This window comes from Strix aluco, chromosome Z, assembly GCF_031877795.1.
Source record: "Strix aluco isolate bStrAlu1 chromosome Z, bStrAlu1.hap1, whole genome shotgun sequence".
NCBI classification, from domain to species: Eukaryota; Metazoa; Chordata; class Aves; order Strigiformes; family Strigidae; genus Strix; species Strix aluco.
Window position 1 is genome coordinate 38,236,147 of NC_133971.1, and position 17,900 is coordinate 38,254,046.

Here is a 17,900-nt window from a genome sequence, read left to right on the forward strand (position 1 = left end):
ATAATCATCTGCATTATAAATTCTGAATTTGCAATCAGATCACAATCATTGGTTTCTATCAGAACTGAATGCATCAGCAGAAGCTTGGTGGCAGCTATCAAAAGATCCAGTTCTTACTAAGTCCAACTATAAACCACACAGAAAGAAATGGAAGTTACTTAGGTTAGAAATACATATCGCCTAGGAATAAAAGTCTTTTAAAGATGTCTGTAATGAGAAAGAATATTCAAGAAAATAAATGACGTGAAAATAAAAAAAAATAAAGGGCAATGCAAGATTTATAAAGTCCACAAGCCACTTCTCCTAGATAATCACATAATGATACGACATCAACCCTCTGTTGATGGTGGGAAGGGAACACACACAGAAATCTGTTAGACAGAAATAAAATACAGACAATCAACAGGTCAGTCATATCCAACAATACATTAAAGCACTTCAACTTTCTTAAATTACTCTTTTGAATGGGGAATTGACTCCAAGTATCAATCCAGTGCTCTGTTACTCTAACACCACTCAAGGTACACAGCCAGCACTGCAAGACTGTATATTGCCAGTGGAATGGGCTCCTCTTTATCATGATCTGGCCTGCAAAGAGGGGAAAAAGTTTCTATGTATGACCTCTCCCCATCCACTAGAAGGCAAGCACATTCATGCTCACATTATGAACCTTTTCTGCCATTTAATGCTACTCTTTTCAAAATGCTTGTGTTATATATCCACATTTGTAATAAGGAATTAAAGTCTGGTTAATAACTCTAGATCCCACCCTCAGGCAAACAAAAGTAGGCAACAAGAATGTCCCCTTGCCAAAATTCAGTAAAGACCCCAATCTTATTTCTCCATATCATCCCTGAATGTAAAAGAAGCTCAAATACACATTTACAGACTTGACTAACACCATCTACCATCTCCTATTCTATACTTTAATGAGGGTAAATGCACAGCTGGCTTCAACTACTTAAAGTGAAACAGGCTATAGTAATAAAAAATTAAAGAAGAGAAAAGCAAATGGCAATTATATTGAGAAAGAGATGTTACTAACCTGACCTCTTTTCCTAATCTGCAAGACCTACTCTCAAAACCTATCTGTTCAAGACAGTACAGCATACTGTATATATGCATATACTATATATATGATGACTAGATGCTAGAGTCTGCATCAGATATCTACTAGCATCCCACTATTTAAAACAGTTATTTAACTCAGTAGCTCATCAAGCAACCAGGGAGACTGCCTTTGCTACAGCTGCAACCAACACAACCCAATGGATGGTGGCTACTGGGTATGTTCCAGGAGGGGAAGATAGTCCTAGACAGTAATTTTAAAGCACAATGGACACAGTCAGTAGTTTATGGATTAGGCTAGTTTCATGCAAACAGAAAAAAATTAAAACATCGTAACAGTCACAAACTGAAACCCAGGTGCGTATGAGATAAAGATCTGAATTCTTTAAGTGGTCATGGGGTGTTCAACAGAAGAGATATCCCTCTTTCTGGGACACAAAAATGTGAAAAATGCCATAGCAGGCAGAAGATACTAAAAAGAAGCCTCAAAAAGAATATGAATAAGCACCAGAAATAAGACACTGCAATAAGTCTAGAGTAAGAACATTCTCTATGCTGACTGCAATTTAGAAGAGACCTGAAATCACGAACAAAAAAAATTAAGTTTCTTAAACTACAGCTACCCTTTTCCATTCTTACTCAGAGCAGGTCACTTTGTAAGCAGTCAAATATCTCCCATGTCACACCTGTTTATAATTCTTCAAAATAATTCAAAATAGACAACATATACTACAGCATTTTTCATGCAAGTAAAACAAACTAGAATCCAAAACAAAAAGATGAAAAAGAAAGTAATGCTTTACAATTACGGTATGGAGTAAGGATTTGTGGTACCCCTACATCTGAAAAACGCTGCACTTGTTTCTTACATCTCCACAGTTCTCCTTCTGACTCAGGAAAAGCAGGGTAAAATTCGTTCTGTAAAAATTAACATCACTTCCCTAAATCACTCACTGAAATAACTCATCTCCCTCTAACTCTTCCAGCTTGGGCAAGAGAGAAAGGATTTAAATTTTCAACAAGGCTGACTGTCGGGTGCTGCACCTGGGTCACAACAACCCCAGGCAACACTACAGGCTTGCGGAACTGATTGAAAAGTTGCCCAGCGGAAAAGGACCTGGGGGTGTTGGTCAACAGCCAGCTGGATATGAGCCAGCAGTGTGGCCAAGAAGGCCAATGGTATCCTGGCTTGTATGAGAAATAGTGTGGCCAGCAGGGACAGGGAAGTGATCTTGCCCCTGTACTCGGCACTGGTGAGGCCGCACCTCGATTACTGTGTTCAGTTTTGGGCCCCTCACTACAAGAAAGACACTGAGGTGCTGTAGCGCATCAAAGGACAACAAAGCTGGTGAAGGGTCTAGAGCACAAGTCTTATGTGGAGCAGCTGAGGGAACTGGGGTTGTTTAGTCTGGAGGAAAGGAAGCTCAGGGGAGACCTTACTGCTCTCTACAACTACCCAGAAGGTGGTTGTAGAGATCGATGTCAGTCTCTTCTCCCAAGTAACAAGTGATAGGACAAGAGGAAATGGCCTCAAGCTGCACCAGGGCAGGTTTAGATTGGATATTACCAAAAATTTCTTCACCAAAAAGATTCTTTTTGTTTTTGTCAAGCATTGAAATCAGCTGCCCTGGGCAGTGGTTGAGTCACTATCCCTGGAGACGGTTAAGAGATATGTAGACATGGCACTTAGGGACATCGTTTAGTGGTGGACTTGGCCGTGTTAGGTTTATGATTGGACTCCATGATCTTAAAGGTCTTTACCAACCTAAATGATTCTATGATAAATAAAAAATGTGCATTAAGAATCACATAAGATACTATTCTCTAACTGCGTAACTTACCATCTTTGTTCAGCCACTGTTTTCTTTGTCTGTAGAGGAGAAGTTTATTGTGGACATATGGCAAAAGAAACTTGACACACCAGCTCTCCACACCAAGCTTGTTTTCTATCAGGACAATAGGGCTCCGGTTATACCTGGCTTCAGGGCAGGGTATTAATCCAATTTCATCTCTTAAAAAACAGAAAGAAATAAAATTAAACTTATTTCCAGTAGATACCAATTATTTTTCTCAATAGAGTAGACTGGCAATGCTTCCCACACAATCAGTTCATCATCTTTTTCCTTGTTTTTACTGAAAAATGTATTCATCAATTCACCTTCTTGATTCTTGCCAGACTGCAGGTATGATAAAATGCATTTTCAGAAAGTCAGCCTCTGCAAAACTCATGCAGTATATTAACTTGGCAAATAAATGATTCAAACGTGTTTTAAGGCATGAATAAAAATTTAAGTTGAGCAAAAAAAGGAAGTGTATTTTACCTCTGTACAATTCATTCAGACACAATATAAAAGCCACTACAAAAATTTTGCATTAATTCCCCAATGCTGTAGTGATAGAAAACCAGAAATATTTTTAAAATTGCTGAAGACTCTGGAAGTAATAGCCATGATTAGATGAGTCAGAATTAAAAATCCTTTAAATGTTCTCTAGGAAGATTCCTTTCGGTGACTCTGGCTCTTCTCACCTTAAAATAATCAGAAAAGGTTTATTAGATTTTCCCAAAGACCCTAACTGAGGAAGGTCCCTTTTTTTGTATTTTTAGATTATCACCTAAGCAGCTGAATTAACACAAGTACCCCTGGCTTTGTGATGGAGCTGTAATAACTGCTACTGCAAGGGAAACAAAACACATTAACCACTACAGGCACCCGACTGACCCAATGCTACCCACATGTGCCCTGCAGCAGTGTGACCACGTGCTCTGAAACCAAAGATCATGCAAAAGAAAATCACAGACAGCAATGTGCAGGTGTCCACATGTACACTTCCATAGGTCCCATTTTTCCTTCTGCTGTGTGAGGCAGCCCACTGAACAGTAGAAAGATTTGAGACATGGAGACCAGTCTGATTAAACAGCAACTTTGTATGACAGGCTTTACTCAAACCTTTAAAAAAAAATAGTGATGGCTTCAAAAATTCATATGAGCAAACAAAGCAGAAGAGACTCAGCTGTTTAGTTTCAATACCATATTTTGCTTTTTCCTCAGCTTTCTCTAGCGTGTGGGGATGCTGGAAGAGCAGCTTTAACAGCTTCTTGAAAACAAACACAGGTTGTCAAGAATTCAGACTCATTTGGACAGAAAGCAGTATTATTTTATACTTTCCATTATGCATGATTTCTCCACCAACTCCTGTTTAGTGGAAAATTTCATTGCTAAGGAAGGAGATCCTCAGATCTCAGGCAGGAAAAAAAAATAATCTCTTGTGATCTCAGACAGAAAGCACATTCTCCACCTTAAATCTTCTCAATACAATGTCTACAGATACACTCCAAGTGTCAACCCCACAACCTCAACTCAATTATCAAACTAATTTTGTAACTGTACAATCTGAATGTCCAATTTAGTTCTGTGGCCTCACCGGATTATTACTAAAGTAATCAAAAGAGATACCACGTGCTTGTTTAAGAATATATTTGCTTATTCAGAAAACAGATTTAATCTTCCATACATCAAAAAATACACCACAAGCCACAAAGAGCACAAGTAACTCAAGGTAAGATATTTGTAAATCAGTTGGCTCTGTCTCCAAACACACACCTGGGTCCCTTACCCATCTCCCCTGGCCATCTGAGAACAGAGAGAGGAAAACCAGCATTCTCCTACCCATTGCTTGCAATTGGTGGGGCATCAAAACAAGATCCTCATCTCTGCTGCTCCACTCAGCACAAATTAACCTCTTCAGGAAACTAGTCAGATTAGACCAAAAATGATATGCCAGTCTGCTTCTTTCAACATGGTACCTTACAGCCTGAAGTGTGTACTTACTGCTGGCTCCTTTCTTTTATGAATGTTAAACCCAGCCCTTGGCCAAACTTTGTCTGGCCTTGCGTACAGGGGCCTTGCATGCAGGTCCCCACCTGCAATGAAGATGCAGTCACTCATACCTTTGCTAATTAACTCCATGAATTAACACAAGAATTTACCAGCTGTTGCTTACAAACAGTACACTAAAGGTAAAGAGCAAGGAGAGGGAAAAAAAAAAAACCACAACAAAACCCACAAATCCACACTTTCACTTCTTACCAAAAACAACAAGTCTGACTCAGGTGAGCTAAGTTTCACAACACTGCTTTAAACATGCCAAAATGACAGACAGGTAGGGTTTGCACAGAGCTGACAAGTAAGTCAGCCTGAAACACTCCAACTCCAGAATGCACTTAGCTAGCCAAAATCAGCAAAGGACTAGACCACTGCATAATGCAATTCACCAAGATACAGTGCAACACAAAAAATGGTTTATGTGGTAACTACTCAGTTTTTGCTAAGATGTAAACTGGGACTTGTCATTTGGTAGAAATGTTGTCCCCAACACCTTGGTATTCTTTTTGGTGATCCATGTGGTTCAGAAATCTATGTTGCATCCAGTTCCTGAGAAGGAACAGAATTCACGATGCAAAATATCAGGAGGGCAGATTTATCTAAGGTGGGGTGCCTATCTCATGGCCAAAACAATTCAAACCACCACCTATTTCTGCTCCTGAAGGTCCCTCAGATCTGCAGAAGGAGCAAGTAACAGGACAGGTCTGTCAGCCTAGGAGACACTACTTGAGAACACCTGCAGCCTCAGCTACATCATGTACCTGAAGTAAATATCTGCAGCAGGACTTGCATGAAGGCACCACTGTATTAGTGCCTGCAAACTGAACTGACCGAAGTAGCTTCATCTTGCACAAACTGCCCCTGGCCGTGCGACACAAGACATGCCTGTTCATATGACAGGATCGCCCAAACTCACTGCTGGATGGAGGATGCCTGTATTTAGGTCAAGTGACAGGCACAAGCTGCTGACAACACCAAAGGACGCACCACTTGAGGGCTGCTGCCTGTCAGTACTGTGTACTATTAGAAGCACCAGCCACCATGAAACTAAGATTTAATTCCTCTCCCTGGATTTCCCAGTTTTCTGATATTGTCTCTTGAATTTTTTTACATTTATTTTCCTCAAAGCAAGCACCACAGTCACATTTCAAAAACTGCATGAATTATCTCTGTATTTACAGGATACCACGCTAGTTCACATTCCAAAAATACACCATGGAAACAGCCAGGACTTCGTGGAAGATTTTAGATAGGTTGTCACGAAGTCTGCAGCCATAACAGAGTTTCTTCAACCTGTGCTGAGACCAGAGAAGATGTGCAAGATGAGAAGACCCAGGAGACCGTGAAGCTGCACAATCCAGACCTGGTCCATAGTGCAAACCTCAGCCGCAGCAGAACACTACTGACAAGCCGTTGCAAGACCTCCTTCAAGAGCTCCAGTCTGTTGACTCAGCCATTCAATGGCCCTCCCCAAAATAAACCCTAGCCAACCTACTTTAAACTTTCAAAACCATGATGATACAAAAAATTTCACAAAGCTGCAATACCACAGTACTGCTAGGGAAGAAGGCATTTCTTGTGATGCTACCAAGACGGGTCTTCAGCTTTAAGTACCCCCTGTGAAGGAACCTTCTCTGATTTTTTTCTGGAAGACGATCTTTAAAATAACCCAACCTCTGCTTACAGAATTAGGCAAAGGCTATTAAAGAACGGCTGGGAGACCTGAGTGAGATACAATCAGTGGATATGCTGCAACTACGATTCTACTGACAATAAAGACTAGACCTAAGTGGTTGAATATTTCTGCAATTATAAGAAGCATTTAATACTGGAAGACAATCCAGAGCATGGACACTTGAAAGATCTATATTTTTACACTAAAATAAGTCTCATGAAATGACTATATGGCTAATGACTTTACAACATTTGAAAGGTAGGGAAGAAAGGACCTAAATCCAAGAGTTGAAACTTTTTTCTTCTTTATTGTGCAGTGCATCATATACACGATTCTCTTAGAATTTCAAATAATAATATTAGTCATTATCTTAGTGGTACAATCAAAATCTTTCATAAATGAAAGAACAGTAATATATTACTGAAATTCAAAGTACTTCTAGCCAGTATTTGCTTCTAAAAAAAGCTATTAATATGACACTTTCACTCTCTAGGAGTTTCCTTTCTTTGTTTGTTCTCCCATTCAGCTCCACTGACTGGAAACTTCTGCTGCTATAACAAAGTTCTGCACTGATGACCCCTGTCACTAAGTATTACAGGCAAATTATTTTTACTTACTATTGGTATATTTGGAAGTATCAATGCTGCACAAAGATATTAAATGAAAAGAACACTGGCAAGACAAATTTCATGCTCAGCTACAGCAAAGACTTAAGGAAGTATGTTTCTTTCTGAATTCCCTGCAGAGAAATTTGCAATCACACCAGGAGAAATCTTGATTCAGAGTTTCAAATCTAGCAAAATGAAGTGTGGTATTTTTACTACATTAAGCACATGATTAATTGAGACAGAAAAAATTATCTGAGCTACAGTGACATAAATGATCCTTAGCAAACCATAATATATTTTGTACACAAACGCTGGGCTACCATCTAAGAGTTCATCTTTCCAATTATGCCCACCAAATTATTTTTTGACAAGTGAGTCTATTTCTGTTCAACTTCATGTGCAAAAGAACAGCAAAGTTCAAAAAGAAAGTATACCTTGATCTGCTCACCGCTGGTGATCCATTCAGTTCCAATGGGATAGCTCACATATATGTCTTTATCAGCACCAGTGCTTGTAGGACTGGGTAAAAATATCTTCCAGTAAATTTCATAGCCTTATAGAATTGAAAACTAGCATGCTGACACAGTTATCTGACTGAAGAAAATGGAGCTATCAGAGAGACAAGGCAAAAGGAATTTGTGTTGTCTATTTAGTTAGAAGTAAGCTCATCTTAAAAAGATGCACGGTCTTGCTGGAAATTTAAAGAAAAAAAAAAAAGAGAGAAACAACAATCCAACGTTCTACTTAGTCTAAAACTGTATTTTTACATGCTTTTTAGGGATGACCAGAGACAACACCCCCTTTAAAACCTACAAAACCATCAACCTGCAAGAACAAAACAACTATTCTGACAGATGCAAAGGGGGCAACTGAACAGTCAAAGACAAGGGACAACAAATGCTGGAAGAGAGATGAGTAGGGAATAAAAGTATGAGATGTGAATAAGAACACCATGCATGTGGCAGATCCCTTATGTTCAGTGGAGCCAGGCAGATGCCATGTAAAATAATTCAAACCTAGATATGTAACATAAACAGGTCACTCAATTCAAGAGGGTAACATCTGTCAGGGACTGCAGCTGGCTGCAACTGTCTGGGACACCAGCAGGAAGACAAGATGTCTTCAAGATACATGAAAACATCTGGCCAGCATGGTTATAACCTGGTGCTCTAGAGGGAGAGAGGCATCGTAGCAAAGGGCCTGCAGTCTACACTGGCCATGCATAGTCCCATTTCAAGTACTGCAGTTCAGAAACCTAGCAGACAGAATTGCTGCTTTTTCTACTGTAGGGATAAACCAGCAGTAGCTCATGCTTCCTCACTCAATGCACGACACAATGTAGCAGTCTCAGAACACACCACTCTTGCAGCCGACTTTCATCTCTGAGATAAGAAAATGGCAACAGCAGCATACTCTTCAAAAACACAAGCTCAAAGTTTGCTAATGATAAACAATTCTGGTGAAGGAGTAGGAACTAAGAAGATCAGAACATTCATTCATAAATAACGACTGTTTACAGCACATTATGCCTCACAACCTAAAAACGAAGCTTCATGGCAAAATGCAGTTCTTTTTTAGACAGCATCCATATGCTGCATTTTAAAACCTGGCCACCCACCCAAGCTGCTTACTACATTTATAGAAACATGAGGGTATTTGCTCTAATCTTCTCAGCAAAGGGATAAATTAAGTGCCTGTAAAATTTTCCTATGTAGTTGCTCAGCATACCATTTTCTGGAACAGATTAATAGGCCACCACCTCAGAGACAGCAGCTTTTCCAACCAACACAAATACATCGTACTTACATTATGAAGTTCTTATCCATTATGTGCTACCTCATCTGCCATAACCAATAATGGAGTTTCCATAAATAGATAGGATGATGCTTCCCTAAATGGTTTGTGTCTTAAAACATCAAAGATGGGGAAGGAAACAGAAGTACAGGAGGTTCCTAAATCAAGGTCTCAGAGCTGGTCATCAGTGGAACTGAAAATAAAACGCAGACCATCTGACCCCCAGATTGTTAGATAAACCTGATTCACACAAGATAGCAATAACTGTAGTTTGTATTTAGACAGTCATTCTGTTTGTCTTCTTCAAAACAACACACCATGAAAAGCACTGGCATCTCTATTAACCAAGCCAGGTTTGAAGGTGGCATTCATCAAACTGCACTGTTTGTGCAAGGGTGCAATTCAGCAGGCTTCAGTCCCGAGACTGGCTTCCACCAGTGCTCACGTTCTGCCTCACTCTCAGCAGGGCTGGGCACGCCTGACCCCCCGCAGGCAAAGGCCAAGCCCATCTCGACTACTATATGCGTTTAACATTCCCAAGCCTCAAATTCAAGTAGAGTTCGCTTAAGAACTCGTCTTCAAAAAGGTACTCATCGCTTCCGGATTTCAGAGCCCTTGCCCCTTTCCGTAACTCAGTGCTTTTTACTGACGAGGCCGTGTTTGTCGTCGGGCTGACGAAGCGGCTCCGCAGCGGCGGGGGTGCTGCCGCAGCCTGCGCCCGGTGGCCCACACGGGTCCCCAGGAGTGACCCCAACTTCCGGAGCAGGGACCTGGCCTTATCCAGAAGACGACGAGGCAGCAGGAGAGCACAGAAGACGTGTGGCACCAGCCACCCGCCCCGATGAAGCGCAGGTGCCGGGGAAGCCGCCCCCCGCCGCCCCCCGGCTCGCAGGCTGGCACGCCCCGGGGAGGTGCCGCGCCGAAGCCCCTGCACCGGGTGGGGAAGCCCGGCCGACACCCGCGGCCCCTCACGGCGTGACCTTGGGCCCGGCCCCCGGCCTCGACAGGCACCGCTGCGCGGCGGGCGGCCCACCGCGCCCCCGCCAGGGAGCCCACAGCCCCACCGGGGAGCCCACAGCCCCTCCCGCCGGCGAGGGAGCGGCGCCGCCGGCGGCCGAGGAGCACGCACGGGGCCGAGGGCGGGCAGCGCTCCCGGCCCGGCCCCGGCCGGCCCGCGCCCCACTCACATGTGGGGGTTCCTCTGGAAGGCGTTGCGGATGTCCTTCACCACCCGCTGCACCAGCACCGCCACCTCCTCCGGCGACTCGGCCATCTTCCCCCTCCGCAGCCGGCCCTGCCGCGCCGCGCGGCGCCGGGCGGGCAGAGCGCTTCCGGGTCAGCAGCCCGCGGGGAGCCGCGGGTAACGCGCGGGCGGCGGGGCGGGCGCGGCCCGGCCTCAGCCCCCTCCCACTGACCCGCTGTCTCCCTCGGAAGGGGTACGGCCAGGCCCCGGGAGAGTGGCCGGCCGTTGTAAAATGGCCCCGGCCGCTTCCCCAAGTGGAGGGGTTTCCCTCCCGGGGGTGCAACCCGTTCTGAAGCGCGGCCGGCGGGAGCTGAGGGCCGGCAGCCGCACGGAGGAGCGCGCAGCCCCTGCACCGCCTCCTCGCCAGCTGGGGCCGAGTCTCCTTCGGGGTCCCGCCTGTCCGGGCGGGTCGCCTCCGGGTGCAGTTCAGGGGGACCGGGGCGGGGCTGGGAGGGCCCGAAGTGCCGCCAACACAGTTAAAGCCGGCTGAGGGCGAGCACCCCCTGCGTTGGGTGTTCTCACACTCAAGTTGCACTTCTATTCTGTCCGCCTTTCATTTATTTGACAGGGAAACAAGCAAAAGCAGCAGTAATAGTTAATTTATATGGAAAACTGGTAGTTTATACCTTTACTATTTTAATATTCACATTAGATGTTAAACCACATAGCTTTAAGAGATGAATATGCGTGTTAGGCTTCCCCTGACCTTGAAGAGAGCTAGGTAGGCTTATCTGCAGGCTGAATGTGAAGAGACAATTATAATTCTGAACCATAACTGCTGTATTTGGTTGTCATTTAGAAATTAATGTATTATTTCAAAACACATTATTTTACAAAGCATTAACTATGCATAATTGTCTCTCATTTTAAAGCTTGTGATGTCATTGTCATCATCATCTGCTTCATTCTTACCTTCACCACCACCGAGAAGGCCTGGTGGACCCCCTGTATATTCTCCTTCAGACAAAAAATAGGAGGAGAAAGTCTGGAGGGAAGAAGGGCTCAGGCGAAGATATATATAAAAGAACAGATAGAAAGGTGGGTGTCCCTTACCCATTTTTTTGCTGGATTTATAAGCAAACTAACCTTAAAGCAGAGGTGTGTTTCATGTTGGCTTTTCCCTTTTTGGTAGTTAAATTTTGTACTTGTTTAGATATGACAAATAGAAACATGAAGGTGATGCCTGCAAGGAATCCCAAGTGAAACAAGATGCTGATGGAAGCTTGGTGTTAAAAGCTGAAGAGGCTGCGTCAAAAACCTTTTCAGCAGCAAATGCTAAAAGATAACTTCTTGCTTTTTAAGTTGTTTTCCATATATTCCCTGAAATAATATTTTTAGGTGTTAATCTTGCTGCTATATTTTTCTATATGCACTCTTTATTTTTGTTTTCACTTACTAGAAATGCAAGCTTAGAATCATATTGCTCTGATCAGAGGTTATGTAGAGCACATACCCTGTAACTAGAATCCAGGATTTCCTGCATTCCCAATTCCTGTGACTTTCTTTTTTTCACCACTATAATATTACCTAATGAACTGTAGACTGGCTACTTTTTTGTAAGACTAATTTATGTAAGTAGCCTCAGTGAGTATCTCTTGGCACTGTCAGATGGCAAGCCACCATCATTGCAGAATTCTGAACTGAATACCTTTGCAAGCAAAAGATATGCAGCGTACATTGTGTTAGCAGCTTCAGGGCAGCGTGCTTCCCCAGACTTTTTTATGAACCTGGGAAAGTCATTTGTTACAATAACTACATAAATGTTGAATTCATGTAGGGTTTTTTTTTCCTTTCAGCAGTTCTTTTTACTCCATGCCCAGAAAAAAAGAGTATGTAATAGCATAAGATAGGTCTAAAATACCATCTTCACAGTACTGAAGAATTGGTCTGCTCTACTGTATGTGTTGAGAAAATGAATGATGCTTTAATTCTGGTTTGGACTTCAACTCAGTAAATTTTTTTGTATAAATAAGGAGACAACAAGAGTCTATAGTCATATGGCACTTGAAATATGATTGTTATATTAAAAGATTGTAGTCTTTCACAAATCTAGGCCTCCACAGATTTATCTGAAGGTTCAGTGTGTTGAACTCTAAATTAGAAAACAAATTAGATATGGAGACTTTATGGGGCCTTCTTAACAGCCCATATATTCAGTGGAAAAATTTAGACTAAATAATGCACGTTTTGAGTAACTGGGTTACATGGCTGTGCTGTCACAGGTTTTCATCCACCTTATAGACTGTATAGATGCTGTTTTATGATCTAAGGTGTCTGAAATTATTGAAGCAAGCTGATGCATTCTGGATGTCAAATAAGCAAAAATATAAATATGAGGAAAGGTATTACAACTCTTGGTGGACACCGGAAGATATTTTTAGCTGAAAAATTCAAATTGTTTTTTCAAAATAACTTTGATTGTTATGTTCAGCATAACCCAGAAATTTTAATTTATGCTTATTTGCCTTGCTCAAAAGAGATAAGCCAGCTTTATGCAGTTGACAGCATACCTTTTCAGGCTCACTGCCTTCTCACTTTGTCCTGTGCAATTTATTCACAGTACAGGTTTGTTTCAGATTTGAATGAAATATTTCCAGCCACATATGAAGTTAGAATTCCGTAAAGAGGCTTGAGCAAGTTAGACCTAAAAGGAACACCTTTAAAACCATTAATCATGCCAAATTACTCAGTGGATTAAAAGTCTAATTTTTGGTTTGTTTTTTGTTGTTTGGTTTTTTTTTTTATTTTAGTATTGGGTACAAGTGAAAATCAGTCATAACAATGCGAAGTGCTGTTCTGAAAGTACTGAAAATTGTTACAAAACTAATAATGTACTTACAAGTTGCAAAAGTAGTTATTTAGAATAGTGCAATTAACTGACAATATACTGTGTATAACTTCATGCATGCCTTTTGAAGAGGACTGAGTAATAAATTGCTATTCTTACTTAAATAACATAATGAAATGTATTTAAATTGTATACCTTAGGAACTGACACACATTGTCAAAGCTTATAAGGCAGACATTGGTATTAATACTGCACATGATAGTGTACAGTAGCTTTTGGGAGTGATTACTGAGTTGTCAGTCAAGCTTACTTGCTATAATTTGGGGGTAATTATAATAAATTATTTCAGAAAATATTCTTTTGTTGAATCACAGAATCATTCAGGTTGGAAAAGACCCTTGGGATCATCGAGTCCAACCATCAGCCCTACTCTACAAAGTTCTCCCCTACACCATATCCCCCAGCATCTCATCTAAACGACCCTTAAACACATCCGGGGAAGGTGACTCCACCCCCTCCCTGGGCAGCCTATTCCACTGTCTGACCACTCTGTCTGTGAAAAATTTTTTCCTAATGTCCAGTCTGAACCTCCCCTGTTGCAGTTTAAAGCCGTTCCCTCTTGTTCTGTCACTAATTACCTGTGAGAAGAGACCAGCACCAACCTCTCTACAATGTCCTTTCAGGTAGTTGTAGAGCGTGACGAGGTCTCCCCTCAGCCTTCTCCTCCTCAAGCTAAACAGTCCCAGCTCCTTCAATCACTCCTCATAGGATCTGTTCTCCAGGCCCTTCACCAGCTTCGTTGCCCTCCTCTGCACTCACTCCAGCACCTCGATATCTCTCTTGTATTGAGGTGCCCAAAACTGGACACAATACTCCAGGTGTGGCCTCACCAGTGCAGAGTACAGGGGGACTGTCACCTCCCTACTTCTGCTGGTCGCACCATTGCTGATACAAGCCAGGATGCCGTTGCCTTTCTTGGCCACCCGGGCACACTGCTGGCTCATGTTCAGCTGCTTGTCAATTAGAACCCCCAGATCCTTCTCTTCCAGACAGCTCCAGCCACACCTCCCCAAGCCTGTAGCCATGCAGGGGGTTGTTGTGGCCCAAGGGCAGGACCTGGCACTTGGCCTTGTTGAAGCTCATCCCGTTAACGTTGGCCCACCGATCCAATCTATCCAAGTCTCTCTGCAGAGCCTCCCTATCCTCATGCAGATCGACACTCCCGCTTAACTTGGTGTCATCTGTGAACTTACTGATGATATACTCTATGTCCTTATCAAGATCATCAATAAAGATGTTAAATTTTACATAAGGCATAAGAATAAACTGTAGAAAATACACCATAATTAAATAATATAAGAATTATATATCTGTTACCCACAGAAAAGAAATTTCCCTGGGTAATCCAGTCCTATGAAATCTGGGGAGGTACTAAAAATCTTGGAAACAATTTGACTGAGGTAGTTCCTCTGTGATGAGTACAGAATAATATATCCTTGTAGCTGTCTAAAGTAATATAACAAACTTCTATTACATTAAGCTTGCCTTAATAAATAGCTAAAAGGGTAGAATCTTTCAATTTAGATCCAATTCACCAGGTGTGAAATGCAATTGTTAATGTCTTCATAGCTACCTTTGCAAAATATGCGTGATGATCTTGGTTTGTTTCTGTGCCCTTCAACTATTGTAATTTGTTACAGCTTTATAGACAAGTCTGATTGACTTTAATGCTATTGATTTAAGTAGCATATTTTACATGAAAACCCCTTACCGTTGATACTAATTGTCCTCTGCTTTGGGAGGGTGGAAACAAGTGCACGGAAAAATGGCCACATCAATCTTAGTGATTTTCCATTGCCTAAGATTTTTCTAAACAGGCCACAATGCGTGGCCAACAGGAAGAGAATTGCATCACCACTATCCTTGCTTTGCTATTTATTACAAAGATTGTTTGGCAATTTGACAGCTGTGGTACAAATGCAGGAAGGCACAGCATATTTTTTCATAAAGCAGAAAGCATCAGTCTTCAGATTTTTCAGTGATGTTTCTTTAATATCAAAAATATGGTGTGTGCATATATAGTTTTATACTTAGTAGTTCTGCATAGATTTGTTTTTCAGGGTAGCAAATAGAAAGATTATCACTGTCTGTTTGAGACTGGTGCACCCACTCTGACTGAGTTAACAATACTTTGGTTCAGGCATCTCAGACAAATAGGCCTGACTGAAATGAACCCTGTTGTGCAAACCTTGTGAACTCATGGTAAGGCACATCTTATCAAGAACTAATGCTCTGAGCCAAAACCGCAATACCCATCTGAGCTGGAACTAGACAGAACTAAAAATTGCTACGGTTGAACACCTGTGCATAAACCAAGAGGGAGTTTGACTATAAGGCAGTCACTGTATGCTACAAATACCGGCAGCCACCGGTAGCAGGAGGCATGGCAATCTCCTCTTGATCAGGGATGCCTCTCAAGGTTACCCCTCGAGGCTTGAGAGATCCCTTACCTGGCATATGATGTCTACCACGAGAGATGATCTAAAAGATCTAGAAGTATATTTTATATAAGCTACTTATTTGACATGTAGTAAGTAGTAGATTCTTTGACCGCTGCTCAATCACTGTTTAATAAAACCTTTGGTTAACCCCACAACAATGGCTCCTCTCAGTAATTCTTCTGTGACACTATTTACAGTGGTGCTCAGACATTGTTAGTTACTTCTGGTTTTGCTGCAAGGAAGCTAGTTCATGCGCAAATTTCATTGTAAGTTACTATTGCATCAAAATTGAATATTCTAATATGGTTTTACTGCAATAAATTATGTTTTACTATAATGGTTTCTTAACATTGTAGGGAATGTGGTGTGGCTTAGTTCATCATGTAGTCAATGAATATCAGTGGTCTAGTGGAAATGGCACTGAGGGACCGGTCCTCAAATGGATGAAAGAGAAAAGGAATGGAAGCAAACCTCACACTGAAATGTGCTGAAAAATTTTGGATAAAAAGTTTCTCAGAAACATCCCATGCTTTCTGCAGTTTAGGTATAAAGGACTTCATTTGTGGATATTAGTTTGTCTGTGTTTCTCCAAATTAATTACCTTCTCTTACAAGAAGTAAATGCAATTGATGTGCCAAGAAAAAAATATCTCACATATGTCAAATTATTAATTCTCTTTTGTTGCAGAGTATGAAGTTATGTAACAATTGAAGCTACTTTGATTTTAATTCTAGAGTAACCTTAAGGAAAAAATGTTAAATTGATAAAAACTTCTACTTGTGTTCTATTAATACATATTTAATACAGTGAAAGTGTTCCTGATACGTTAAGTAGTGTCAAAATTTTTCTTAAAATCGAACTGTATATTTTCATTAAGATCTGCATTTGATCTGGAACAGTTCCAGCAGCACTTGTATATGTATATTACCAAGTGGTTTGAGTACACCTACCTTGTACACAGAGCAAGATGGTTTTTAGCAGCAGTTGATTACAATATGCACTTGAATCAGCAAACCATCCGCAATCAACAGAATCAATTATTGTAAGTCTGTCTCCTTATTTTCCTTCTCTTTAGATGTAATTTATTTATTGTAATTTCTCCAAAGGATAAATAATTGTTTTTAATGCTAGGTGCATACTGTCAGTCCAATATTAGCTAAGGCAAAGTTGAGATTTCTTCAGATTTCCGTATCAGTAAACCCATGTTGGAACTCGTATGCTTTCCCTTACAATCACTAAGGACTGATACAGACAAATAATAAATGTGACTATTTTGTTTTCCTTCCTATTGTAGTATGAGGATGGCATGATTGTTTTTGTAAATGAGCATATTTTGTATTGTGTTTAGAATATCTTGAAATGTTTGTGCTTATTGCTAAGTGTCACTTTAGACAACTTTTGAGAATGCTTTCTCATTTTCTAGGGAAGCACAGAGGTCAGTCTCAAGAGTATTTCCTAATATGTAAGGACATTGATTTTATATATAAAAGCATTAATTTTCATTTAGGATAAGGATGGTAGAGAATGGAATTAGGTGACCACTCGATTTCCTTTTGGTGTATATTTACATATTTTAACTAACGCTTCTTCACAGCAATCTTGTGATATAAACAAGCAAGGGAATCAGTGATGTTGGGCCTGATTCTTGACTGATTTCAATTAAAAAGTGTTGTATCCTTCATCTGAAAACTGAAGGGATGAGGAACATATTCCTTCCTGATGTCAGTGTGTGTGTAACAGGCTGCTAGATAAGGACTGCAAAAGCAAAGTAAAAAAAAAAAACAAACCTGTTTACAACTATCTAGTATGTAATTGAATGGATTTTCTTATAAAATATTTTTCTTCTATTTCAACTTTGTAATATATATTGTAGAACATACCATAGGGCATCTAGAAAGTGGACTTTAGACGCACTATGTCTATACTGGTGACATAATGGAGGAAATATTTCAGTGCTGTTTGGAGACATAGAATGAGGTCACAGTGGAGCAGAATGCTTCAGGAATATAAAATAATTTGTGCTACTTCATCCATTCCTCCATCTAACACCTCCAGATTTTTGCTTACCATAATTACTAACAATAGTGTTTGGTTCTGTAGGAGGATATAGTTGTTTAACACTTACTCTCATGAGAGTAATATTCTATGAGAGTAATATGGTATATTAGCATATTAGTGCAGTATTTAATTATAAAACTAGAAAAATAATACAAGGAATCCTGTAATTGCTTGTACAGAGACTGCATGACTGCATCTTTTTTGCTGTATTGAGAATGGCAAAATATCATCACTAAGGTTGCAGATTCTTCAGTTATATTCCGTTCAAGTATTTTAATAGA

At 41.0% G+C, this 17,900-nt stretch overlaps 1 protein-coding gene across 1 annotated transcript in view; it reads right to left on the reverse strand.

Annotated features, from left to right (window-relative positions):
* The window catches only part of PTAR1 (protein prenyltransferase alpha subunit repeat containing 1), a 45,707-nt gene extending 35,367 nt beyond the window's left edge, over window positions 1-10,340 (reverse strand). Inside the window, exons 1-2 of the mRNA XM_074811634.1 lie at window positions 10,217-10,340; window positions 2,910-3,079 (exon numbers count right to left, since the gene is read on the reverse strand). Of these exons, the coding sequence (XP_074667735.1) occupies window positions 2,910-3,079; window positions 10,217-10,302 (256 nt within the window). The 5' untranslated portion in view covers window positions 10,303-10,340. The remainder of the gene's footprint in view (window positions 1-2,909; window positions 3,080-10,216) is intronic.
* Window positions 10,341-17,900: the final 7,560 nt, after the last annotated feature.